Source organism: Taeniopygia guttata, chromosome 1A (genome assembly GCF_048771995.1).
Source record: "Taeniopygia guttata chromosome 1A, bTaeGut7.mat, whole genome shotgun sequence".
NCBI classification, from domain to species: domain Eukaryota; kingdom Metazoa; phylum Chordata; class Aves; order Passeriformes; family Estrildidae; genus Taeniopygia; species Taeniopygia guttata.
Window position 1 is genome coordinate 15,120,197 of NC_133025.1, and position 25,763 is coordinate 15,145,959.

Below are 25,763 nucleotides of genomic sequence, written 5' to 3' on the forward strand. Positions count from 1 at the left end.
AAGCAATCACAAGGGGAAGTTTTCTACTGGCTTTTCCCTTATGTGACTGACGGTGCTGGTCCCGTGGCTCGGGGCAGTGGGAGGGGTCGGGCGCAGCACGTGTGGGGGCTGTGGGTGGCCCGGTGGGGGCCAGAGCCCGGTCACGGTCGCGGTCCCAGTCGCGGTGCGCTCCCCTGCGGCTGTCGCCGCTGCCCGGCGCGGCGCGGCGCGCAGGCGCGTGCCGCGGGAGCGCGGGGCGGGCGGCGGTGGCGATGCTGGCGGCCCAGGCGCGCCGCGTGGCCTGCGCCGTGTCCGGCGGCGTGGACAGCGCCGTGGCCGCGCTGCTGCTGCGCCGCCGAGGTGCGGGGCTGGGCTGGGGTGGGAGCGGTGCGGTGCGGCCCGGCCCTGCCGTGCGCCGTGCTGCGGGGCCCGCGCGTCCCCTCTGCACCCCGCGCAGCTGGGGCCGGCCGGCGCCTCTCCCGCGCTCGGCCGCCCTTCGGGCCGGTGGAGCGACCCGCGCCGGGCCGGGCGGCGCGGGGAGCCGGGCCGGGCGGCGCGGGGAGCCGGGCCGGGCGGCGCGGGGAGCCGGGCAGGGCAGCGCGGCGGGCCGGGGAGCCGGGCAGGGCAGCGTGCGGGCCGGGGAGCCGGGCAGGGCGGCGAGCCGGGCAGGGCGGCGCGGGGGGCCGGGGAGCCGGGCAGGGCGGCGCGGGGAGCCGGGCAGGGCAGCGCGGAGGGCCCGGGCAGGGCGGCGCGGGGAGCCGGGCAGGGCAGCGCGGCCGGCAGAAGGGAAGGGCCGGAAGAGAGCGGGCGGGCGGTGTGACTTGGCGTCGCGTTAGGTTGCTGAAGAGCTGGGCTTAGCTGTTACCTAGAGAAATAAACAGCTATGCAGTAACTGTAGTGTAAAATGTAGCACAGGGTTGTTCGTATCTTTGGTTAGATGCAGATGACAAATGACTTATTAAAGTCATTCTTGAGAAACACAGGGTTTGTGTCCAGGCTGCAAAAACTTAGCTTTCTAAGTAATTCTTGCCTTCATTTCATAGGGTACCAGGTGACAGGTGTGTTTATGAAGAACTGGGACCCTCTGGATGAGCAGGGAGCTTGCTCCATTGACAGAGATTGTGAAGATGCTTATCGGGTGTGCCAGAAGCTTGATATCCCGTTTCACCAGGTTTCCTACGTGAAGGAATACTGGAATGAAGTATTCAGGTAGAAACACATTTACAATAGCTGGTAATTCAGTATATTATGGTATATAATATACTGATATATATGTGGTATTGTATTAAAATGAAAAGTAAGAATGGACAGATGAGCAATGGCAATTAATTGCAGTTTTATCAATGCTAAGAGAAAGCCCTGAAGCCTGTTAAATATTGAAGAATTATTTTTTCTCTTGTTTGTATTTAAGGTCAGAATTTATATTTTGCTTTTAATATGTTATTTTTCTTTTTTAGTTAGAGATTTCTGCTTGTGTGAGTGTGTAGCAATTTCTTGGTTGCTGCTTATTTCTTCAGCTGCTGATGTACTGGCCCAACCTTACTTTAACTTGAAAAAAAAATTATTTAAAAGGGGTACTGTTATTCTATATGTGTGTAATTTATGCAGTGCATTTTGCACACATAATGTGTGCTGAATCCAGTTAAGCACAAATGATTGTGACCTAGTCTTGCTTTTTTAAACTTATAACAAATATGAAACTGTTCTCTAAAGAGGGTGCTCAGATTTTCTGTGAATTTGTTGCACTTTAAGCAAAGTTCTACATAGGAAAAGCTGAGAGATTTTTGTGGAAGGTGGGACAAGAAGGGTCATGTTGGTATAACAGCATAATTTATGCACTGGACATAAGTACATAAAAATTGTTCCCTGTTCTTCGTCATCCCCCTTTAAGTAGTGCTGTTATCACCTTACATGAAACTAAGAAATAACCTGTTCATGCTACTTGTACAGCATGTTGAAATGACATCAAGCTGAGCACCAAACTTTTAGACAGTCAGTGAAGAAAACAGCAGAACAGCTCTTTTCTAGGGAAGATAACTCCTTTTTTCCCCCTTTTGGTGTAAAAAAATGAGTAAGTGCTACAAAACTTCTTGGGGTTTATTAGTACAGTGTTTCCTAACATTCTGTTACAAGTGTCTCAGTTTGTTACAGAATCCTTTTTTCTTTACCATCAACACTGATCTTAACTTTACTCCTCCTCTGGATCTCTCTTTAGAGAGTTATTCACCATAAAACACCTTTTGTCATGAGAACAGTTCCAGGTCTTGTCTTTTCCGTGGTTTATGCAAAGACTGCTCCAGTTCACTCTGTCAGAGAGAGATCCAGCAGACACCCTTCATTGCCCTTTCTCTGGTTCTGTGCTTTACTGGAAGCTCTGAATTGGTGTGAGGGTGGCTTTGTGGTGACTCCTTCATCGAACTCCGAGGGTACCATGAGTCAGGTGTGAGCCTGCAAGAGGGAGGCAGCTCTGGATAGACCCAGCTGATTTAATTATTAGTATGAGCTGTTGAATTTATAACTTTTAAAAAGGACTTAGAGAAAATAAGAGATATGTTGCTTTATTTTCTGTTTTTTGATGTCGTGTCACATGGTAAGGAAGAAGCAATTGATTGATTCTATTTCAGATGGAGAAAAGTAAAACCAAATAATAGGATTGCTGCTGTTCTTTTAAATCCAGTCTGTGCTCTCAGTTCTTCTTGAGTGCAGTGGCTACTGACAACAATCTGACAAACAAAATGATGCAGTGATAAGGCCTTTTGATATCTAGGGTAGTGTTGTATGCTGGTTTAATTTTATTAGTTATTATTTCAGCGTTTTCTAAGTAATTATGCAGCAGGGTAGAACTACAACATCGAGAAACTTAGAATTTCTAGGAGGGGAAAAAAAAATGACAGGAAAAAGTCCCTAAGCCCCATGAGTGGCTGCTTGTAGTGACATTATTGCAGCTGAAGTTACTGTCTGTTCTGCTGAGACACTCCTGGTGTGTACCACCATATTGTCCCACTAAATAATTAAATAGGGTTGTTTAATTCTGAAGGTAAGTATTCTGTGAGAGATGAGTAGGATGTGCACAGTGGACAGCCACATCTGCCTAGAGGGAATATTAATTTAATAAAGCAGGGTTACAAAATTGTAAGTGATAATTTGAACCTGTCCTCAGTGCACTTTGTATAAAATCTTCCAAACACTGTTTTTTTGCACAGCAAAATATAATGGATAGTTTATTGATGCCATAAAATGTTTACGGTGACTGGGTCTTCTCTGGGACTGGGACTCAGCTTTTCATGTTTGAACACTGTCCAGTTTCTGATAGTATTATCCATGTTAATGATTCTGATAGACATTTGAGTCTTTATTTTACAGTGACCTCTTAAAAGAGTATGAATTGGGACGGACGCCCAATCCCGATATTTTGTGTAACAAGCACATTAAATTCAACTACTTTCTGCATTATGCTGTGGATAACCTTGGTAAGGCATTTTCAAGTGTGTCAGTACAGGGTGTGTGCCATGGAAATGCTTAAAGGAAACAAACTCTTTAAAAGGTGGAGAAATATTTAAGTTCATGTGCATGCCTAACTCATATCTCTGTAGTTGTGTGTCAGTCATTGCAAAGTATTTTGTTTTAAGATTGCTTTTACATAAAGAATCACAGAATGGTTCAGGTTGGGAGGGATGTTTAAAGATCATCTAGTCCAGCTCCCCTGCCCTGGGCAGGGACATCTTCCACTAGATTAGGTTGCTCATATGTAGGAACAGATTTATTTCAGGGATTTGACCATTAAGTTTTACATTCTTAGGTGGTCCTTAAAGTAAAAAAGCACAAGTCCTGGCATGCTGGTGAATAGTTTGCATTATTTAAATAGAGGAGTACAATTATCGTGAGTGTAAGACTTCTCTATAGGTTTTCTTCTTTTGTTGCTTTCTGCTTTTCTTACTGTATGTTTGCAATTGTGTTTTCAACTGTGATCTTCAGGTTTGTACCTTTATGTTATGTTTGGTTTTTCTTTCCAATAGGAGCAGATGCAATTGCAACTGGGCATTACGCAAGGACCTCACTGGAGGATGAGGAGGTGTTTCAGCAGAAACATACTAAAAGACCACAGAGGCTTTTCAGAAACCGTTTTGAAGTTAGAAATAGTAAGTTGTGTCTTCATTTCATGTTTTGTCTTACATATAAAAGAGAAATTTAAACTGTATTTAAATAGAATCAGAGGTGTTTGTGACTTTATGCACAATGATTACTGACTAAACCCTAGCCTTTGTAGATGGTTGTTTGTGCTAAACAAGGGTATTTACATTAATGAAAATGGCCCTGACTTGTGAAGCATTAAATTTTCTTGTTTTAAGAGTCAGATGAATGTCTGCTATATGGTGAGAAGCATGCTATACCCAAAGGGAAAAAAACTTGTAAACTAAAGCTATGCGAAGCTGCCACAGTGATGATTTTACATTAGAGATTCCCTGTTTTCATTTGTCCACCCCTGGACTTGAAGGGGTTTGCTTCTTTTTTGTTTTAATTTTACCTCTGGAAAGTTGAAGTGGCCCCAGCTGGACCCCCGATCTATATCTGGCAGACTGTGGTTTGCAGATGTTGTGTGTTGTGATGGGCTTCCTTGCCCTGTGACTGAGATTTTGTATCACCAGTAGTAACTGCACTGTTGGCCTCTAGTTTGTGTCAGAGTCAAGAAACACATAAGTAGTGTTTGGACAACAGCACAGCCCTTAATTTTAAAGAGAGGGGGCAGAACGTGATTGATAAAACTACCAATTTTATTTCATTTGGGTAATCAGGAGATTTCATCTGTTTTAAAGAAAAAGGTCATACTCTCATCTCTGAGTATTGGTAATAACTCTACAGATTGCTCAAATCATTGATTTCTAGTAGGGTGATTTCAGGGCAAAACAGTATTTTTCTGAAGAACTGTATACTCCAAGGTATTTGAACCTTCATTCTCTCTTTCACAGGAAATGTGAAAGTTGTTTTTGTTTTTTATATTGTCGATGTCCTTGCCAGTGATACATGCACTGTTGCAATAGATTGAGGCAGTGCAGTGTAAGTCTTTGTGGGATTCTGCACAAAATCTTCTAGATCTTTTTAGTGATGAGAAAATATCCAAATGTTTTTGTTAACATGTATTTGAAAGTGGTAAATCAGAAATGTTGATGGTCAAAGAAAATCAATTCGAACTATTAATAGTAATGATGTTGAAATGCTTTATGTGTTTCACTTTGCAGCTGTGAAACTTCTTCAAGGGGCTGACCTCTTTAAGGACCAGACCTTCTTTCTAAGTCAGATTTCACAGGATGCTTTGAGGAAAACCATCTTTCCTTTAGGGGATTTAACAAAAAGTTTTGTAAAGAAGATAGCAGCAGAACATGACCTTCATCATGTGCTAAAGAAAAAAGAGGCATGGTAACACTTAACACTCTTTTGATTTGTATTTCTCTCTAAAACAACTTTCTTGAACTTTTTGAACTTTAACCTGTGACAACCCATCTGTTTCTGATGAAAAATAGTAATATAATAGGTTGGGAAGCATTTTTTCATATCTGGCTACTTCCTTAAAAGTACCTTTAGGAGCTTGTGGTTAGTTGTGTATTTTAGCTTGCAGGTATTGTGTCTGCTGCTGCATCTCAGAAGAATTAAGATGAAGGTGAATGTATAGGATGTTATGAGCCTAAAAGAAAACATCCTCTATCACAGCAAGGAAGAAGCTTTTGCTCTTTATTCTCCATAGCTTTTAAGAACTTCCTCACTTAAAATCATTCCTCAGTATGTCTTTAGAAATTGGATCATAGTGTTTGTCTACATTTACTTTTTTTAAAAAAAAATTATGGTTCTCTGAGAGCTAAGGCTTCATGAGTTGATCTTAAAAACTGTAGTGCAGACAGTAGTTATGTTGTTGATGCTGTCTTGATTGCTCTTTGTGCTTATTATTCAGCCTCAGTAAATGAAGGTCTGAAGAATGTCAGCAGTCACTGGAAGGAAGAGAAAAGCCTATTTGGTTCTGAAAGTGTTTTTTTTCAAGAGATGGACCATCATTGTATCATTTTGTTGTTTTTGTGCTTTAATATGAAAGAGACGTCGGTTTTTAATATACATACAACCTAGTCAGCAAGGTTAATGTATTTATTGAACAGATATTCCATTTCCCATTATCACTCTTACTTCTGTGCTTACAGCTCTCACCGATTCTTTGTTACAGCAAATGTTTATGAGATGCCTAGGATAGTTTGGGATACACGAGAGGGGAAAAAATCTTGGACAGATTATTAATAGACAAGATTTCAAATGTTTCCCCTGCTTTTGAATATTCAACTCCATGTTTCTTTTTCAGAGTATGGGGGTCTGTTTCATTGGTGAAAGAAACTTCGAAAATTTCCTTCTTGAGGTAAGCAACATTAAATCTCTGACAATCTTTTTTTTTGTTCTGGTGTTCAGTTTTTAAAAGATTGTCTATAGAAAAATCTCTAGCAGCTTGTGACCCACTGTAAGCAGCAATGTCCCACCTCCCTTTGCAGCTACAAGCCTAGTTAGAAGCTGACAGCCACAGCCTGTAGAAAGTATCTTGCCCCTCTACCAGCTGTCACTCATTTTCTGGAGCAAAAGAAGTGAACTCCTGTACCTGCCAGGCTCTGACAAATGGTTGGAATGTGAGAGAGACAAAGTGCTGGGTTCTGCTGTCTCCTAGCATATGTGAGGATGGGGATGTGAAGCCTAGAATTACTGCTCATAGGGACTGCCCTTCCTGCTTTTCTCTGAGAGCAGCATCAAGAAGGAGTCAGTAAGCTGCATGGGCAGAGTTTGCTTCTTGAAGAGTTGTTTTTCATCTTTGAGAGAATGTAGTGACAGAATCTGAAATATTCTGTGAGGTTTTCTTGGGCTGTCTTGTGACTTACCCCTTCCTCTTTGTTAGTATTTGGAACCTCAACCAGGTAACTTTGTTTCCATTGAAGATAAGAAGGTGATGGGAAGACACAAAGGTAATTGGCTAACCTACCTTAATAACTTTTAGATAAATGGAACAATACTGCTTATATTTGGAGGGACAAATTTTGGGAAATTCCAAAGGAGTCTACAGGTTTTACCCAGTTTGTTAAACCGGGTAACAGGAAAATTTGCTTTATACAATATTAGAGCCCTGAACTAGAATTGATTTTTGGTTATTTGTTCCGTATTGCAAGAAAGCAAATAATTATTAGGGTTACCCTGTTGATACTAAGTACTTGTTATTTTAATACCAAGAGACCATTGTTCACTTAATTCCTTCAAAATGACTGTGCTTCAGTTCCATATTCTTTAGTACCTAAACTTTGCAGAAGAAAATGCACCTCAGTGATGCACAGAAGGATGAACATGGGCACCTTAACTTTTCCTTTTCTCCTGTGTGTTCTTTCTTTGCTGTCCTCAATTTAAGCTGCCAGAACTGAATTCCTCTCCCAAGTAATTTATGGTAATAATACTGGTACATAAAAGTAAGGGAGACTGGCAAGACTGAATGGTAGATAACCCACAAATTGAACCTGAAATAAAGAAATGTGTGTCTTTTATGAGACCTAAGAACGGCACAGTTGAAATGGATTAAGTTGTAATCTTTAGTTTGCATTTCAGGGACAGTTGAATTTCAAGGTGTTAGTTTAGTTTGTGGCTGGCCATCTTCTCTAAGACAGCTTGGTTTGCTATTCTTTGTTTAGTAGTAAAGTTTTAGGGAAATTATTTTAATGTCTTCTTCTGAGAGTAAGAGATGAAAAGTTGCTAGCAGCATTCCATTTCCATATTTCTTTAGGTTGGTTCCTCTTTACAATAGGCCAGAGGGCTCGGCTGGCAGGCCTCAAGGATGCCTGGTTTGTTGTAGACAAAGACGTCAGCACTGGAAATGTCTTTGTGGTGAGTTAATTTACACTTGGTTTGCAAATGACTAATGCACTAATGCATGCATTTTGTGACTGCTGCTGATTGCAACGTGAGCCTAACCTGAGCAGAATTCTTGACTTTCCTCTTGGGGGAAGCAAGAACCAACTGGCATAGCATCAGCAGATGTGAAACATCTTTTCCAAACAGGCTTTTCATGAGCACCAAATTGTTTTAGATTTTGGCATAGAGCTTTTCCAAGCAAAGGGCAAATGCTGAAAAGAATCAGCCAATCTCTAAACTCTCATTTTCTACTCTAAAGCATGAGGGTTTTATCTTAGTTGTGATGTGGTTTATAAAATGTGTATTACCTTGGTTTATGATATATTGCTGTTTTGTTTTTCTAGTAAAAGAATGAGGATACAGTGGCACAGTTTTATGATTTTGAAAACTGAGGCAGAACATATATGATAAGTAATAAATAATTGGTATGTTAATGGCTAACCATATGAGGTGATGCAGAATTCTGCAGCTTGCTAGCACTGATAATATTTCTTCCTGTTCATGCAGTTGTTACGCTTCCTGGATACTGATGTGATTATAATGAGGTGTTCTGCTACTTGTTGATGTGCCAGTGCAGGAGACTGCAAAAATCAATCAAATGAGAATTAATAAGAAACAAATAGGAGCACTAAGAAAAAATGTTATGTCTTGAAGCGAGTTTGTCAAAGGCAATGCCTTTGCTGAGGAGGTGTTAATTTGGGAAGTTGGAGAAGAGGCAGGTAGCATCTTGTTAAGATAGGATAAAGAAGGTCAGATTTCTGAACCCAGCTTGAAGAAGGCAGAAATGCAATTGGAGGGAAAAGCATACAGGAAGAGAGACATTATTCTGAGGAAATTGACAAATCATTCAGGCTTGCTTTAGCCTAATTTAAATGCTAATAAGTGTTTGCTTTCTTGCTTATTGCCTTCATTTTGCTATGGCTTGATGCTTCTTCTGTATTTCATGCTTCACTTTACAAGTTACATGCTCTTTGGCAAAAACATCAGCAATAAATAAATGTGTTTTAAGGCACCAACAAGAGATCACCCTGCTCTGTACAGAGACCTCCTGCGGACAAACCGAGTGCACTGGATAGCAGAGGAGCCTCCGGCAGAGCTGGTCAGAGAGAAGATGATGGAATGTCATTTCAGATTTCGGCACCAGATGGCACTGGGTAGTCAAACCTTTTTCTTTTGTCTTACTCAGTTTGTGAATCTCTGGTAGCATTGTCGTGTAGTTCTACAGTAATAGTGGATAGGTTTTGGCTTGGCCTTCCTGATTCTGCAGTGTCTTACAAAACAATTCTCTACAGTAGTATCTTGACTTAGATCTCTTTAGCCTTGGTTTTCTTCTTCAACCTGAACATAATGGTTAACTGATAAGGTGTTTGAACATTTTCTGCTCTAGTGCCTTGTGTCCTGACTCTAAACCAAGATGGCAGTGTGTGGGTAACACTAGTGAAGCCAGCAAGAGCTATCACACCTGGACAGGTAAGTTATTAGAAGTAGTTTTCCTTCCATTTTTGTGTTTTACCTTATTTGGCTAGTAAAACAGAGGATCTTTTTTATTAGCTGGAGCAAAGTAATTAATTTATTTGTATGTGAGAGTGATTAGCTCTATTTTGACTATTTATCCACTATTTTAAGGGAGATTGTTTTGAGTTTTAAAGGATCTGTTGTTATGTGTATAGTCTAAGAACAGAATTTTAGAAATACATGGAAGTGTCTCTGGTTGTATATGCAGAAATTGAAACTGTTGTTGTTTGCAAGAAATAGATTTTAGAAGGCAGTAATTTGGTAATTCCCTTAATTTGGGTTTAGTATGCAAGCCTGTTTAGTGAGACTGTCTGGTGAATTCCAGAGCTGAGAAGAGGTGCTGTGCCTAAAAGGGATGCCTTTTAACATTGCCAGTATAAAGATACTCCATCACATTGCAGCAGACTGTCTCTCAGGCATTCCCTGCCTCCCTTCTCCCAGCATACGTCCTACCCACCCTCCCCGATCCTTGGGGGCTTGTGGGACATATCAGGAGGGGAATTTAAGAACTGTTTGTAGTGGAGGGAAGCTGAGAAGAATCCAGCCAGAGCTTGTGGGAGGCAGGAGAAGCCCCTGAGTGCCAGGAGCTGCTGAGCCTGTAGCCAGGCTCTGTGCTGACAGGTAGTGAGGCAAGGCAGGTCTGGGCTCCCCTCTGCTGCAGGAGCCTGCTGAGCACACCAGGGAGCTCCAGTTCCTTCCTTGCTGATGGTCTGCTGCCATAGTCCTTAGTCCCCTTCTTGTTTTGACAAGTGCCACTGTAGGCTGGGCACAGTTTTCTGGGGAAGGTCCAGTGAAGATGCAGATGATCTTATGTATGTCATCCCCTTTGGAAAGGAAACTTTTCAGCACAATCCACTCTGCCTCAGTAACTGAAGGGTTTTGAGATAGCCTTGTAGAAGTTAATGATGAAATTTCCACCAACATGTTTATAAATTTACACTCATGTGAGCCTACAAATCCTCTGTGATTTGGGGGTTTTTGTTTGTTTTGTTGGTTTTTTTGTTGGGTTTTTTTGGGGTTTTTTTTAAGATTTAGACAGAACAGATAAAAATTGGTCACTGTCCAGCAGGTCTTGCACAGCCTGCAGTTGCTCACCATGGTTTTTGCAGCTGCTAAAAAGACTCTCCCTGTGTTTATCTCCTAGTTTGCTGTGTTCTACAAGGGAGATGAGTGCCTGGGCAGTGGGAAGATCGTGAGGATGGGCCCATCAGTGTATACCTTGCAGCAGGGCAAAAATCGAGAGGAGAGTCCAAAGAAAGAAGAGGTTGACAAAATAGAACCAGCAACATAACACCTGGGATTGTTTATTGAAGGACTTTGGAGAATTTGCTGCTTGAGAACAATAAAACTATAATAAATGTGGTTCTTAAGGCCAGTTAACCAGAGCGAGTCCCAGCTCTTGACTGTTAACACTGAAGAGAGTTTAAAACTAAAGCCAGTCTGGTGCAATTTTGCTGGACTGTATGGTGCTGTTTATATTAATATGTATCAAGGGATGTCCTAAGGTGTTCTGTAATAGTAGTAACACATACAAGAATTTTAATACAAAAGTCATGGCTGAAATAATAAATCTATCTCTTATACGTAAGTAAAATGCTTTTTTTCCCCTTATTTAAAGGTACCTGTCCTTATTAAAGTACGTATGTTATTTTACACTAAATGTATGTTTGTGCTTTGAACTCTGGAAGAGGAATGAATGATGTTTAAGTTCAGTATTTGGAATGAACTCCAGGCAACAGATACTTATTTTTCATTTTCCATAGTTTTATAAAAACGCTTTGGATTCTTAAACTGTATTAAGTAGTCACTTCAGATGTTTACATAAAACAGAGTTACAAATCTTAGGGGATTAACAGTCTTGAATGTTAATGTTTTCACACAAGTGACTATAAATTTTCTGTTACCTGTAGAGGTATGAGGCTGTTTGTTTTGTTTCCTGGAGAAGAGAATGCATTATTGTGCTTGAGAAAAATGCAAATTCACAAGAATTTCCTTATTGCGAATCAAGCTTAATATAGACCTGATAATGTCTCCAAATGGATCCAAATGGAGTGCTCTTAAGGAGAGCTGAATACTTCATCCAAATTAAATAGGTTTATCAGGACTGGGTGCATACTTAGGACACCCCAAACTTATAGTAAAACTTCTTTGCAGCAAGTTAGCAAAAATGAGTTCCTGCCTTTCAGCATGGTGATAGAGGGTAACTGTTCCTGAAGTACCATTATGCAGGAGCAGGACTTCCTGGTGGTGTAGAATTGTGAGATTTTAACTGGCAGTGAGATCCCAGGTTTGCTGAGAGCTGCTGAGCCAGTGCCTCACAGCAAGAAAGGTTAACCATGTCCTGCTTGTAGAACAGCTGACATTGGCTGCAATGAATGTCTGCTACAGAACTTGCAGAACTGAGGCTTTTAAATATATTCTCTGCTTCCCTTTTTTTGTTTAAGCATCATTCACACTGGACACAGCAATAGCCCAGGATGGCTAATGCTGGAAATTCAGAAGCTAACGTGGTGGAAACCTCTCCAGTAATGGTCTCTATTCACTTTATAGGCTCAGAGGACTTTGGTTTTTATCATCAGAAGTGAACCTCATGGTTCTGCTGAAGAATCCTCATCTGAGGTAGAGGTGAATATGGACAATGTTTGGTTAGTACAGACTCATTGTCTGAGAAGGTTGAAGGCTGCAGCTCAGCCTCTTGCCATAGTGACAAGCAAAGCCCTTTGGCATGATGAAGGGATTGCTGCTTTTGCTCCCAATGAACCTCACCACACTGCTGTGAGCTAGGAGTTAGTGGGCATTTGTGAAATCCAAACTGCAGATAGCTTCTTGCATGGGATGCTTCACAAGAGGCTGCACGTGTGCAGCAACACCACACTTGCATGTTTAAACCAACACTCCAAACAGCTTGGAAACAGGGAGGTAAAGGAGTGAGGTGAGAGCAGAGGTTGGTGCTGGGTCAGGCGGCTGTGTGCCCTACGAGGGACCATCACTGACACCATTACTCACACAGCCTTTGCCAAAGCTGCAATTTGGCCAAGATTAAGCTTGAATGGGGTAGGAACAGTCTGGCAGATCAATTTCCTGTTTCATATCTATTACAGAAGATTAGCATCAATGTGCTTTTTAAAATTCGTTGATTTGTCTTTTTTTTTGGTCATTTCTTCTGCCACTTTGGGCAACAGATTGCAAGCAGGTGATTTCACTTTCAAGTTGAGGTCACCTCATTAAGTTTTTGAGGTCTTGAAACATTTGGTTTCAAGGACTCACATGTATAACTATTTAGAAAAGAACTTTTCCCTCACAAAATAGAAAATGTGATAAGGAGATTAGGATCATGTAACTGAAAAACCACAAGTTGTGTCAGCTAAGGCTGGGTCTGAATTGAAATCTCTGTTGTGCCCTGTGAATATATTTGAAGCCTGTGTTTCTGAGTGTATAATGGCTGAAAGATTGCATTCCAAGTGCAGTTTTATTCCAGAAGTGCTTTTGTAAAACCTGACTTAGTTGCACTTCTGGTTTTGCTCCATCTTGGCAGTGTTCCTGCCCCAGCTGGTGCTGAAGGACAGAAGTGTCCCCATGCAAGGAGAGCAGGGCTGTCCTGTGAATCTGTCTTCACCTGGTTTGGAACATTGAGATGTTGCATAGGTGTGCTGAAGCATTTCATTTGCACTATGGCAGCGCAGTATTTACAGTCCAGCAGTAAATGCATTGGCTCTTAGTGTTTGCATTGGCTTTAGGGCAAACTGAGCATTCACTCTCTTTAGCTGCAAACCACATGAAACCAAAGCTGCTGTTGTTTTCATAAAGCTTTATCCTTTTTGAAATCTATATTTTTAGCATATTTACAAGCAAAAAAAAAAAAAAAACCAAAAAAAAAAAAACCAGATTTTTGGATGCACCATTGCACCATTAAAATTTGTACTTTTATATATGTGAATATCGAATCCAGCCCCTATGGACAAGGCTGAGCTCTCCCTGGAAGATGGGAGGTGAGTTTGTGCAGCCTCCTGTGCAGCCTCTGCCCCGAAGGCAATGAGATGGGACTGGAGTGAAGGTTCACAGCACAGCCTCTGCTGCTGGGGATTTCAGGATCAGGCTGTTTCAGAGTAAAGGATACAATTTCCCCTTCCACCTTTATTCCCAAACCAGAATTTTCTAACCTCTCTTTGTCCAAAAGAACCCTTTCAGCTTGGAGTCTTTGGCACAGGAAGGGCTGGGAAGGGTCTCTGCTGTCCCTGCTTTCCATGGGACCGTGTTGGGTTCTGCAGCAGGGGATGGCACAAAGAGCTGCAGGGGGATATCAGGGCCATCAAACACCCTCGGATTTAAGTTTTAAGCTAATTTCTCTGCATTTATATGTATTTACATGCTTTAAAGCATTGAACAAAATGAAATGATCTATGATGAATGTGGTAATCACACCAATGTGGTACACACCAGTGATGCAGAGAGGTGATGTGCCATTTTCAGCTTCAGCACCAGGAGGCACCAGGGCATCACGGTCATTATCCTTTCCAACCTCGGGCAACAGTGCTAGGAGATTGTGGCAATTAGCCCATCTGTAATTGTGAGATTTTCCCTTTTGTTTTAGATTTTTGCTGAGCCAATGCATTGGAAGAATTGCCCCTCGGTGGGTTTGCTCGCGGCAGGGATAAAGCTGCCCAGGCATGTCAGCACGGCCAGGAGCTGGCTGAGAAGCAGCACCCTTTAAGAGCCAAACTCTCACTCTAAGGCTGGGCAGAGACCGTGGTACAGGTCAGGCCAGTGATGGCCTGGCAGCAGGGAAAACACACCTTTCCATCAGAGTTCAGGTCCTGCCTGCCCTCTTTCCCCTCTGCCAGGCTGTGCAGGTCATTTGTTTCCTGGTCACTCTCAAATTTCATCTCATCTGGTTCTTGAATGGGTGGAGGTAAAAGGGAGATTTTTTTTTTTCCTCTTGAGAACTAGTACCAGATTCTTACACTTCTTTGAATATGTGAGGGTTCTGATGAACACTGACTTTTGAGGTTTTTCTTTTCTGAAATACCTTACTTTTTACTACAGCATAGCACCAGCTACAGAAACTTGAGAATACAAAAAGTGAATGGACTCCTCATTCTATGCAGCATACAGAATAATTTCTTCAATACAAAAGAGCTTCCAACTCATTCTGCAAGTTTAAGGTCCTAGAAGCAATCAAACACGTGGACAGATACCCCTTTAAACAGAGCCTACCTGGAGAAATGAAGTTTTTTCGGGTGGCTGCCCCACTCTGATAGTTCAGTGGTACCTTTCCCATTCAATAGCGCCATCCTTTGAGGAGGCTCAGGAAAATACCAGCCTTGTAATTGCAGCATATCCGTGGTGAAAAGAGCAGAAAACCTACTTCCAGTAAGAAAATTCATCAAGACAAAGGTGAGCTGACTACTCTGTCCTGGGTTTCTCCAGAAGTGCTATGGGGATTCATGACAGAAATTCCTCTGGTGCTTTGCATTCCTGCAGGGCTCCTGGGTTTGTGTCCTTGGGGTTGCATGAGCTGGATGTAGTCTGCAAGCAGTGTTGGTGGCAGTTCTGGCTGGCAGATGGGACATCTGGGTTGTATCAAAAAACTTCAAGTAGAACTCCTAGACAAATGGTGAATTCTTCCTTTTCTCTAAGAATGCCCCTGGGAGGAAAGAGATATATGTAGCACTGACTTCGTGGGAGCCAGCTGTTTCATCCCTCTGTGCATCCAGTTCTCTTTGTATTTCAATGAAATTTGATCAGAGCAGAGGCAGGAAGTCCAGCCATGTCCTTGGGAGCAGGGAAGATGCCCCATGTGCTCCTCTTCCCTGTGGCAGGTACTGGAGAGATTTCCTCTGTCTGCCTCCCAGTCTGCTGTGTTCTCCAGGGCTGATAAAGACCAGCACAGCAAAAAATCCTGTGCCCATTTCTCTGTGCAACACAGGAGGAGAGACGGAAAACCAGTGATGAAATATTTATTCTCTCATTTGAAGGCCTTCAGTGAAATTTGCATCTAAAAAAGGGTAGCACAGATCTCTTTGGAAATCTGTCTCAAAGGCTTCATCCCCAGCCCTGCTGCAGCTCCTGCCTAGTGGCAAAGCAAACTCAGCTGGTCTGATATGGTCTCATTACACTTTGTATGAAACTATAAACATAAAAGAAAGATGGATTGTAAAAATAAAATGTACTGGTATGCAAAAATAGGATAACTAGCCATGTAGCATCTGGTGGATCTCAGATTGGTGCTGGATTAAAGGTATTTTTTATTTTAATCTCGTCATTTAACTACTCTTTACACATTTTTATCTCTCCTGAGAGAGTACACGAAGGACTATAGGCCATGGCACACCAACAGCTCCATGCCTGTTAGCAAATTTGCTATATGTAGTAAAACTGTATGACAACCTCTTACAAGTTTGAAAGCTATAACACCTTTAGAAATAAAACAGAATAATCTACACTGGATTTAAATATTAAAGGTGTTTTATGGTATAATATTGGTACACTGAGTTAGTTTTACACCTGCCTTTTAGGGTGAAGGAGACAGCACAAGAAGAATCTCTGATCTCATTATCAGCCAGGTGTTGAGCTTTATTTAACACACAACCATTTCATGGAGCAGAGACTGTCCTCATGTGGTGTGTCTCCTCTGCACTGCAATGCAACAGTGGAGCATGAACTCCAGAGCAGGCAGGGGAATTCGATACTGAGAGGAGAGCTGAGACTGGTGACTTTTAAGGTGGCTCCCTGCAGGCTGCCTTCTTTCTGAGGCCAGAGGTGAGCATCACTAATGGATCAGGAGAAACATGTAAATACTGTCTAAGCACAATAGATTGATCCTGGGAATTAGAACAGGCAGCTCTGCTCTGGTGCTTCTTGCCACAACTGTCCAAGGCTTTAATTACCATGGGCTTCGTGTAGTTAATGCTGCTGTACTGAGCACCTGCCATGAAAAGCCAGCCCAGCAGAGGCCAGGCTTGAAGCCCCCACGTTAAACCTCCTAAGAGGCATGTTTAACACAAATGGAGCTTGCAGAATCCCAAGGGATGCATGGTGTATCTGTGAATCACCACAGAGGCAAACTAAGCACTCTGCAAGGAACAAGAGTGCTTTGTTGCTGCTTTGCTCCAGCAAAGGAAGGGCTTTGACAGAAGGCCCTTTGGGTTTACCTCAGCTGCGATGGCACTGGCTCTGTCCTCAGGTCTTGAGGAGCTGCCCTATCACTGTGCTTGACATAGCCTAGATAAGATCAGCCAGGAAAATGTTTTTCCTTGGACAACCCAGTGGAGAAAGCTGTGTGTCAGGAGTGCTTTGATGGCAGCTCAGTCCCTCCTGACCACCTGCTCACTCCCATTCATTTGGCCATTTTGTGCCAGCAGTATGAACCCTGACCCCTAAAGCCCCTAAGCCAACTGGACTTTTCCCTGATCCTTTCCATCCCTGAAACCTGTGCATCTGGAAGTGATGGAGTTAGCCATTCTAGGCATTTCTGATTGTTTTATCCAGGAAATAAACATGTAATAAAAGGTATTGATTCTTCTCAAAATCAATGGCTGATTTATGGTTTCCCCTGGAAACTTGTTTACTTTGCTGGCTCCCAACCACAGCTGCTCCTTCTTTGTATGGGATTCAGTGGGATGTTCCTAGCCTGAAGGGAATGGATCATTCACAAAGACCCTCTGCTTCAGCTGCTCTACTTATACATACACAGAACTTCCCAGGCTCACTGTTTCCTTGAGCGTATGAATATCTAACAAAAACACAGACCCAACTCTATGTTCTCTGCTTGGAAAGCGCAGTACAGGCTGAACTTGCAAACAAGATCATTCAACTTGAACTTCAAAAGAGCTTCCATCAAATGACCAAAAGCAAGAGGTTTTCCTACACACTAACCCAGGGGGTTGCTGGGTTTGCAAACTGTTACATCTCTAGAGGGGAAAAGCCCCAGCCTGTAAGAAACTAGTACAGCAAACCACCCAGCTGGTTGTGCTACAACTGTTTCAATCAAAGAGGCTGGCAGCACCTGGAAAGCTGGAGCTGTGAGCTTCTATTTCCTGGGCACATCTCATGTAAAATGATGGCTTTGAGGAAGTCAGGAGGGGCCCCAGGAGTCAGGGCATGCTGGGCAGGGCAGCCCCACGTTTTGGCCAAGGATGGCCCTGGCACACGCAGCAGCTGTCAGGAGACAGGGCACCTCGCACCTTCAGCACAGTTCTCTCCCTAAGAGGGGTCTCAGCTCTGCTCCACCTCTGCGGTATCTCCTGACCCAGGGCACAGGCTGGGCTCTCACAGCACCTCCATGAAGCATCAGTCCACAGGGAAATCAGTCTGGGCCTCCCTTCAGATAAAGACAATGTCTTGAGACTGTGCAAAATTTTAGTTTGGAGGAGTGGGTACTCTGTTCAGAAGTATCTTTGAGCAGAGGGATGGCAGCAGCAGATGTCTGACCAAGGCAGAAGGGGACACACCAGCACAGTGCAGAGCTCTGGGGGTTCCTGGGGGCACTTACAAATGCTTTGAAGTATTTAGAAGACAGTAATGAATTAACACGGTCTCTGCCACACACACTTCAGATTAATCTAATTTTCTTTAATACAGTGCCAGCACAGTGGATAAAGGAGCAGCAGCAGCAGATGGAATGTGTCTTCAGTAAGTGGTTTGATACTGCCCCACACTCTATTCTTACACACAAAACACTGTCAGTGCAGCTGATGTTAATTGATGAGGTAGGTGCAAAACTTGCTTGGCAAAAAGTGTTACAAAAGCCCTCTTGGGCTTAGTTTTATTTTATATTTTCATTCATAGTTTGAATGATAAAATAAAAGGTAGCTTGTAAAGGTTGCAGATGCTGCCTTCAGGCATCCTCATGGACAGGACTAAAATCCAAAATGAGTATGAGAAACTGGAGGATGGATTGAAAAATCAATAGACAGAAATGGAAAAGGATCCAGTACAAATTGCTTATTTTAGGGAGGAGAAGTGAGTTGCACATGTGTGAACCAGAGCATAAAGGCAGGGCAGAACCTCTGCAGAGGAGGCTGTGAGGCCCAAATGCATCTGAGACTGCCCCTGGAGCTGCAGGTGGTGTTGGTGTGGACAGTGGTGACATCTCACCAGGGCTGCTGGGGATCTCCTTCTGTGACCCCCCAAACCCTGGCAGGAGCATCCCCTGCAGCTGAGTGGGCTGTGTGCCTAAGCATGGCATAAGGATTCAGACAAACTAACTCATCATCCTCAGAAATGCTATTGCAGGCTATTGGCAATTCTACTGGAATTAATTATTGTTTACGACTTTTAGACAGATCCCTGAGTATATTTGAAGATATTTGAGTATATTGAGTTGTTGAAGAGGCTGGGCTACATGACTGCTTATGTTACTGCAGCCTTACCATGCCATGCTGCTGCCAGTGGTGCATCTCTTATGGAATTTTTTTGCTACAATTTGCTTAGGCCAAGTATCATTGTAAAGAGTAGGACAGAAAAGTGAATGAAATGGAGATTTCTTAAATTATTTTCTTTTTTTGGGGGGTATTGGCAGGTGTACTGCTTTGCATTGTGTGCACTGCTCTGGTCTCTTCTCTCCCTGTCACCACGAAAAATGCTATAGTTGACCTGGTAATAGGTTGAAGAAGGGCAAGAAGGAAGGGCAAAAAGTACAGCAGTGTTTCTGCACATGGAACAGTTACAGAGATCCAAGCTGCCCAGCTGGAAAGAGATTACTCAAGTGCTCTAGGACAGAGCCTGTCTCTCTCTTTGACCTAGAGAAGGTGACTGAGAGATGATTGTCACTGTCTCTCCTGCTGCAAGCAGCAAAGGTGTAGGGGACAGCAATGAAGCTGAAGGAAGAAATATTTCTTGCTGCTTGTGACTGAATCAGGCAGCCTGCTGTGTACTAGAAGTTTAAATGGATCCAAAAGAACATGAGAGATGTATGAGGGAAGTAGATGGGTTGCTGGAGACAAGCACAACCGCTCCCTTTGGGAAGCCCTGAGCTGCAGAGAGCTGGGGGCTGTGGACCCTGCAGGGGCCACCTTGCCACGTAACGTGTGTCTGATAATCCTCTTTTCCTAAACATATGCTGTAGGTCGCTACTGGAGACAGGATCACAGGCTGGTCTCTCCCTTCACTAACCTGCTTATGTGAAAGCCTGAGGCTTATTTCTGCTTCTCCAATGCTGAACTAATACTTGAGAAACAACTCAGTGTTCCATCAAATAAGGCACTTGTACAATAAAATTAAAAACAGTTTCCCTTTGGGATAATTACTTGAATTTGTTTAGTGGCAAGTTTTGGCAGAGCTGTTTCCAAACTGAAGATCCTGAAGATCTGATTTTGCTCCTAAGTCAGTAGCCAGGCTCTCTCCACCTGGCTTCACACTGGCCAGTTGACATTGAGAAATACTTTTATTTCCAGAAAGCTGACAGACATGTGCAGGTCCCTGCTGTGCCTTGTGAGATGCATGAATGAGGATTTGCACAACAGGCTGGAAAAGACTGAGTGAGCAGGACCGTGGCTTGGGAGAGTCAAGGATGGAGCCCAGACTGCCCGAGAAGGCCCTTCTCTTGTCACTCCCGGCAGGCTGTCGTGGGCTGGGCTGGCTGCCACTCCCCTCGAGCTGCTCTCACACATCCTTTTCTAAATCTGATGCTTTCCTGGTGATCTGCTTTGCTCTGGGTTTCCTGAGGGCATTTCTCTTCCATGGACCATGTCCCACGTCTGAAAGATTCCGCAGGTTTGGGCTGAAATGCGACGCACACTGTGCCAGCACAGGGCCCTGGGCTGCAAGGGGATGTGCACTGGCTGCTTGGTGCTGTACAGCCTCTGCTGAGATGGGTACCTGGATGTTCCTGCCCTGCTAATCCCCAGGAAATGCCATTTGCACCCTCATTATCTGCACTGCACTTAAAAATAAGCCACCACAGGAAGAATACAAGTTCAAAAAATTTCTTAATTTATTGTAAATTCTCCTTTCATCTGTGCTGCAATTCCAGTGTTCTGCACATTAATAAATATACATTTGTTAAAAAAACCCAAACTTCCAGTGTCTAATCTGCCATAAAGCTTTTAAAAAGTCATAAAAATAGGTTTTAATTTTTTTGTCATTAATACAACTGACCCTCATTTACTGTGACAATTCTGATCAAAATAAAAACTACCTACATCTACTGGGACAAAATATACATACACAGATGTAAGAACAACTAGCATGGGTTATACACAATGCCTGAGCACACAGCCAAGTGCCAGACCCTTAAAACATTCAAAATTTTTTTGTCAGAAAATGTCACACAGAATGTTGCATAATTTTTAAAAGACCAGCATATTTCCTCTCTCTCCCCTTCCAAAGCCCTCCTTGATACTTTGAAAATGCATAGGAATATAATGAAACCAAAATTACAGTATACAGTTTCTCATCTTTTCCCCAACTCCTGCATTTTATTTAGCCCAATTTTCTGTTCCTTCTCCTTCACACACATTTGCACAAACAATAGCCAGTGTTTTGCCAAAAGGGCTGCTATGGTGAGCACGAGCTCCTGAAAGCCTTGTTGGCAGAGAGCAGGCACAGGCACACCATTGTCATCCTGGGAGTCACATATTCCCACTGTGGGAGCCACCAGCTGGGCTCTGCCTCACGCTGTTGGATGCAAACTTTTCACATCTTACTTTTCCTCTTTTTGTAAACATTGCAGAAGGTGAAGACAGCAGACAGGACACGCTTAACTTTCCTATGCTTGTGAAACCAGCACATTTTGTGGGAAACGTGAAACCTTAAGCCTTCCATGAACTTTCTGAAATATCAAAAAGACCAGGGCTTTGTCAAAGAGCTGGGCAGACAAATCTGGACATCTTTTAAGTCTTGTATTTCTGCTTTGATTAGCAATGTGCTGGATCCAGTGCGCAAAAAAGAGGAAAAAAAATATTGCACCTGAGGCAGAACTTGACCCATAGGAGGAGGGCCCTCTCCTTGGGACATGCAGAGTGCTGGTTTGTTGCAGAGCTATACACTCACACCAATTATTTTCTTGTTCTTAGTAAGGGAAATACTGATTTGACTTCTTCCAGACAAGGACTGTGTTGAAACTGTACACAAAGATATGTGTAGGCCTTCAAGTTCAGCTCCTGAACACTTCAATGCACTTATGAGAAGAGATCAAAATACCAAAAAAATGAAAAAAACAAATTTTTGTGGGTTTTAGAAAGGTTATGAGAAAAACATACTGTGCCCTTAAAGTGTTCCAAGATCTGTTAACAAAACTTATAAATTATAGTAATGGATTTTGATGTAATCTTTACTGTATTTGAAAACTACATTGTGTCTGAAGGTGGCATCCATCCTCAGTTACTTATCAAACGCCAAATTCAAGTAAAATTGTGCAATGTTCATATAAAAAATATCAAAACATCTTTTTAATTGATTTCCTATTATCAAATTAAGAAGATCAGTATAAATGTAAAATATACAAAGGAACTTTTTCTTTAGCAACACCATACAAAATATATAAAAGTATCTACACTTTTTATATATATATATAAAGGATTTTTTTTTCTTAAGACGACATGTCCATAGAGGGGTGGACAGAGATGCTGGCATAGAAACCGAAGGACACTTGTTGCGATATTCCTCCCTAGAGCACAGCAACCTCAAGGATTCATGCTGTAGCCACCAAAACTCCACAAGAGACACCTCCTAGTGCTTGTCTTCACGCTTATTGTAGGTCCACTAGGAAGCAATGTGTTTTTCCTTGGTTCTCCCCTGTAACAAGCAACCCCTGCAGCACTGCCTGCACCGTGCACAGGTATCTGTCCATCACAGTGCATCCCTGTTTCCATTTCCATGTTTTCAGCATGGGTTCCTGTGGGAGAAGCGTACCACACAGCGCCCATATTGCAAGAGCAGCCAGGCACTGTGTCTGCGCTGGGAGCAGTCAGGGTTCTGCCAGAACGTGAGACCGTGTGGGAATCGATGCCCTCCTCATCCTCCTCACCGTGTGGCCACCCTGATGAAGTCCGAGGCGGGCAGCGCGGCGAGGAGTCGGAACCGTGCTGAGGTGATCACAATTTCCTGATGGTTCAAATTGAAGTTTCATTACTGCCTCTGTTAGTGAGAAGAAGTGATCGTGTAGGCTTAGGGTTAAACAGGCACAGGCAAACCACTCCACCCAAACCCACCTAATTATTTTTAGTAAGGGCTCATGCTCTGTGAAGTTGCCATGCCTTGCCAATACAAAGCTTGCAAGGGAGATGCTGTCCTGGAGGGGAAGACCAGCTGGGAGAAACAATTTCAGGTAGTACACAAGAGAAATGCTTTAGAGGAAGTTCTACAGAGGGCTTGTATTTGTCTAATGCTTTGCTGAAGATACAAGGTTCACACACAGATCTTACAAGCTGTTAGAAACCTGGTGTATCAGATGGATTCATGCAATCTGCTGCCAACAGCAGAGTTTTCCATTATTCCAAAGCTCTGGAGATAACACAGTTGCTTAGCACAAGCTGGTGAGTTATTTTCCAGCAATGACTGTGTTACCTGGTAGCAGCTTATTCACTTATGACTTATTCAAAACATCCATGTTTCCTGGCTAACCAGGATCTATTTCACCAGCCAACTCCCAGTAAGCCAAAGATGTGCTTTTATAGTGAAGTGGGAATGGTCTGTGCACCCAGACAACAGGGGTTATTTAAAGCCTGGTGGGACAGTGCCAGAGTTAAAGCTGGATGAGAAATTTTCTCTTGGTTTGGTGAAAGAATAAGATCATTATTCATGTTAAAAAAAAATGAGACTATATGCATAAAATGCCTGCAGAGACTTTACATATGGCTGCTGTCATAATTTGAAATGCAAGAATTATGATGAGTAATGAGGTTTCTGTGAATTCCCTTTGCCTGAGAGCTTGCTCAGCCTTTTGTTTATATTTGATTTAGTTTACAGTGGTCAATTCACACACTGATTGCCATGCAGCAGGTGGGAATCACATGCCTGGTAATTTAGGATCAGTAGCTTGGTTTTCTCTCCAGCCTTGGGATCTCCTGCCTCAGCCATCGTTTCCCTCTGCCCAGATGGGTGCTCACACCATGCCCCCCACAGCCTTGTGCCTTTCCCCACCCATTCCTGGCAGGGTGGCAGGGCAGAGCAAGGCTGCTGCTGTCCAAGCGTGCCAGTACCACATCAGCCTGCCAGTTCAGAGGGTGACCCAGTAGCAGGTGTCTGTCACAGCACCTTGCCATGATACCCCTTTTGGCCTTCTCATGACTGAAACCCCATGGCCTGGGGACATGGTATGTGTAAACCATCAAGACACTCACTGGTGAGGAACTCTGGCCAGTCACCAGAGGAAAGTTTTCATGTGTGAGTCTGGGGTTGGAAGGTGAAGGGTGAGACCACAGGAGGTCAGCCAGGGCATCCCGATGTGGCACTTACTCTGAGTCTGAGGTGTCAGCATGTCCTGTTCCCACGTGGAGGGTCATGGCCATGCCATTGAGCTGGTCTCGAGACTGCTCCCTCCGAACATTTTTCACTGTTACCCCCGAGTCCGAAGGAGAGCGGACGCCCTCATTTGTCCCTAGGGAAGTAGTCCTGGATGAGACTGTGCTCTGATTGTAATCCGACAGCTTTTCGCGCAAACGATTCTTCATATTCTTATCCACCAGTGGGGGAGGGTAGGTAACTTTATTTTTTAAGATGCCTGTGAAGGAAAAGAGGGAATAATACATTTTTTAAAGTGTACCAGTAATTTAATTTATCAAGCTAAGCACATGCAAGATGTTACAGTCTCTATTTCTTACTAAGACTTCTAGTTTGGCACTTCATTTCATAACCAACAGATTAGACTACAGCAGCTACCTACTAACTTCCCATGGTGTATCTGGCTACACAGGTTGGAGCCATTTGGAAGTATTTTTCCCTGACAGAGCTACCGTTTAAACTAATTAATGCTCATTAACCCCCCAGTCTCCCAATGCAACTGTGAGGCTGGGTTGGCCATGCTACCTTTCCTCTGTTCCGGCTGCTGGTTATTCTGGTGGGCCAGAGGTCTGTTCTCCTTCTGCTGCCCTTCATTCTCCTTGTCCTGTGGTGCTTCATTGCTGTGGTTCACCTGGTTTTCCCTGTGAAGCTCTACGTTGACCTTGGTCTCTACTTTGAGCTTTTGTTTCCTACCAGGGTCCTCGCCATCGCTGGCTGTTACGCACTCTGTGGGCCAATAGGGTTTCACATGATTGGGAAGGGTATCAACTGCAATGCAAAAAAACACTAGCTCAAAAAACACTTTTGATATGTCCTCTCAACCACTGCCTGGCCTCTGTGGCTGGAGAGAAGCTGTGTATCAAACTAGAGCAATCCTTCAATCAGTCTTTGCTGGACTGCACTGCCCTTGGGGTGCATTAAATCACCCAAAAAATCACCTGGTAGGATGGCAGGGTGTCCAAATCCCTCCCAGAGTGAGGTTGCCAGTTCGATTATGGAGAGGTGTGAGGCAAAACCCACCCTCAGCTCTTCAGAGATTCCTCCTTGGGGAGGTTAGTTTCTGAAGGCTGAGGGTGCCCCAGGTACCCTGTGCTGTATCTGTGAAGAGCCACAGCACATAGCCTGGATGCTTGTCATTCAAAGTTGCCTTTCATTAGGACAGGATCAACTATGTTTAAAAATGCTTGCACCCTGCCACACAGAAATTATATTAATAGTCAATGATTACCAACTCTTTAGGTTCAGGACCTCCCCAACACCAACGCCATTATTGCATGAGGAGAGGCAGGCATTTCTTCCCCCTGCCTTCAAAATAAGTGGCTTCTTTCTCCTCTGCTTCATATGAGATTTTGCTGGCTTGGTAATACCATATCTAAGTACTTTGGGGACCTGCCTGCAAATCTGACTCTGCCTGATTCAGCATTCTGTGTGATCCTGTACTCAGACACCTCTGTGAACAAGCCTTTGGAAGAAGAAAGGTCTCTAAACTGGAAACAACAAGGATCTCTCCAGAAACAAGGCACGGAGGCAGAGATGCTGCCTGAGTCACATGGTAGCGTGGCAAATTTATCCCATCTAATCTGAAGCTGTTTTAGAGCACCCCTGCCCTCCCCTCACACTGGGGGTACCTTTGGGTGTGCTGTGGAGTGGGCCATGTTCATTGTTTTTGGAAGTAGATGTGTTCCACTTCTTCTCTGTCTCAAGTCCATCCTCCTCGCTGTCCGATGAATGGGAAGAGGCGTAAGAACTGCTGTGTTCATCAAGGGACAGCTCGCTGTCAGAGTCTGAGTCGTGCTCTGCAAATGTGCATGGGGAAACACAGTGGTGAAAGTGTAAATGGGAGCTGAACAAATCTACCTGACAAATGCACAGGGAGAAAGGAAAGGCAGGCATTGGTTCAGGCCATGACA

The 25,763-nt window shown here is 43.5% G+C and overlaps 2 protein-coding genes and 1 long non-coding RNA gene across 10 annotated transcripts in view; 2 read left to right on the top strand and 1 right to left on the bottom strand.

The window, feature by feature from the left end:
* The first annotated feature begins 196 nt into the window (after positions 1-196).
* On the top strand, positions 197-11,071 carry TRMU (tRNA mitochondrial 2-thiouridylase). Of its 2 annotated transcripts, none has more exons than XM_030255919.4 (11): positions 197-339; positions 1,023-1,188; positions 3,343-3,449; positions 3,996-4,118; positions 5,217-5,389; positions 6,320-6,373; positions 6,899-6,965; positions 7,769-7,869; positions 8,906-9,050; positions 9,284-9,366; positions 10,556-11,071. In XM_030255919.4, exons 1-11 carry the CDS (start codon positions 252-254, stop codon positions 10,700-10,702), a joined length of 1,254 nt encoding a protein of 417 aa, XP_030111779.1. In that variant the 5' UTR covers positions 197-251; the 3' UTR covers positions 10,703-11,071. The 2 variants fall into 2 exon arrangements, with proteins under 2 accessions (XP_030111779.1, XP_030111787.4); XM_030255927.4 differs by having other exon boundaries at positions 8,938-9,050.
* Positions 11,072-13,289: 2,218 nt separating this feature from the next.
* LOC140681045 (uncharacterized) lies at positions 13,290-22,062 on the top strand. Its single transcript, XR_012052312.1, has 2 exons — positions 13,290-18,042; positions 19,806-22,062. It is a non-coding gene; the product is annotated as an uncharacterized lncRNA (long non-coding RNA).
* CELSR1 (cadherin EGF LAG seven-pass G-type receptor 1) overlaps positions 20,321-25,763 on the bottom strand; it is a 165,734-nt gene continuing 160,291 nt past the window's right edge. For 3 of the 7 annotated variants that reach the window (XM_030255910.4, XM_030255886.4, XM_030255900.4), the window contains exons 32-35: positions 25,482-25,649; positions 24,379-24,621; positions 23,809-24,073; positions 20,321-22,488 (exon numbers count right to left, since the gene is read on the bottom strand). In XM_030255910.4, the coding sequence (XP_030111770.4) occupies positions 22,464-22,488; positions 23,809-24,073; positions 24,379-24,621; positions 25,482-25,649 (701 nt within the window). In that variant the 3' untranslated portion in view covers positions 20,321-22,463. Of the gene's footprint in view, positions 22,489-23,804; positions 24,074-24,378; positions 24,622-25,481; positions 25,650-25,763 lie in introns of those variants that run through there. The other 4 variants (XM_072920168.1, XM_030255891.4, XM_072920189.1 and 1 more) reach the window with 4 other exon arrangements.

Bases quoted from the DNA above. Each gene is read 5' to 3' on its own strand.
- TRMU (XM_030255919.4), top strand. From the start codon at position 252: ATGCTGGCGGCCCAGGCGCGCCGCGTGGCCTGCGCCGTGTCCGGCGGC. The intron at 1,189-3,342 runs GTAGAAACACAT...TTTATTTTACAG, and splicing joins TACTGGAATGAAGTATTCAG to TGACCTCTTAAAAGAGTATG. The intron at 9,051-9,283 runs GTAGTCAAACCT...TTTCTGCTCTAG, and splicing joins TCGGCACCAGATGGCACTGG to TGCCTTGTGTCCTGACTCTA.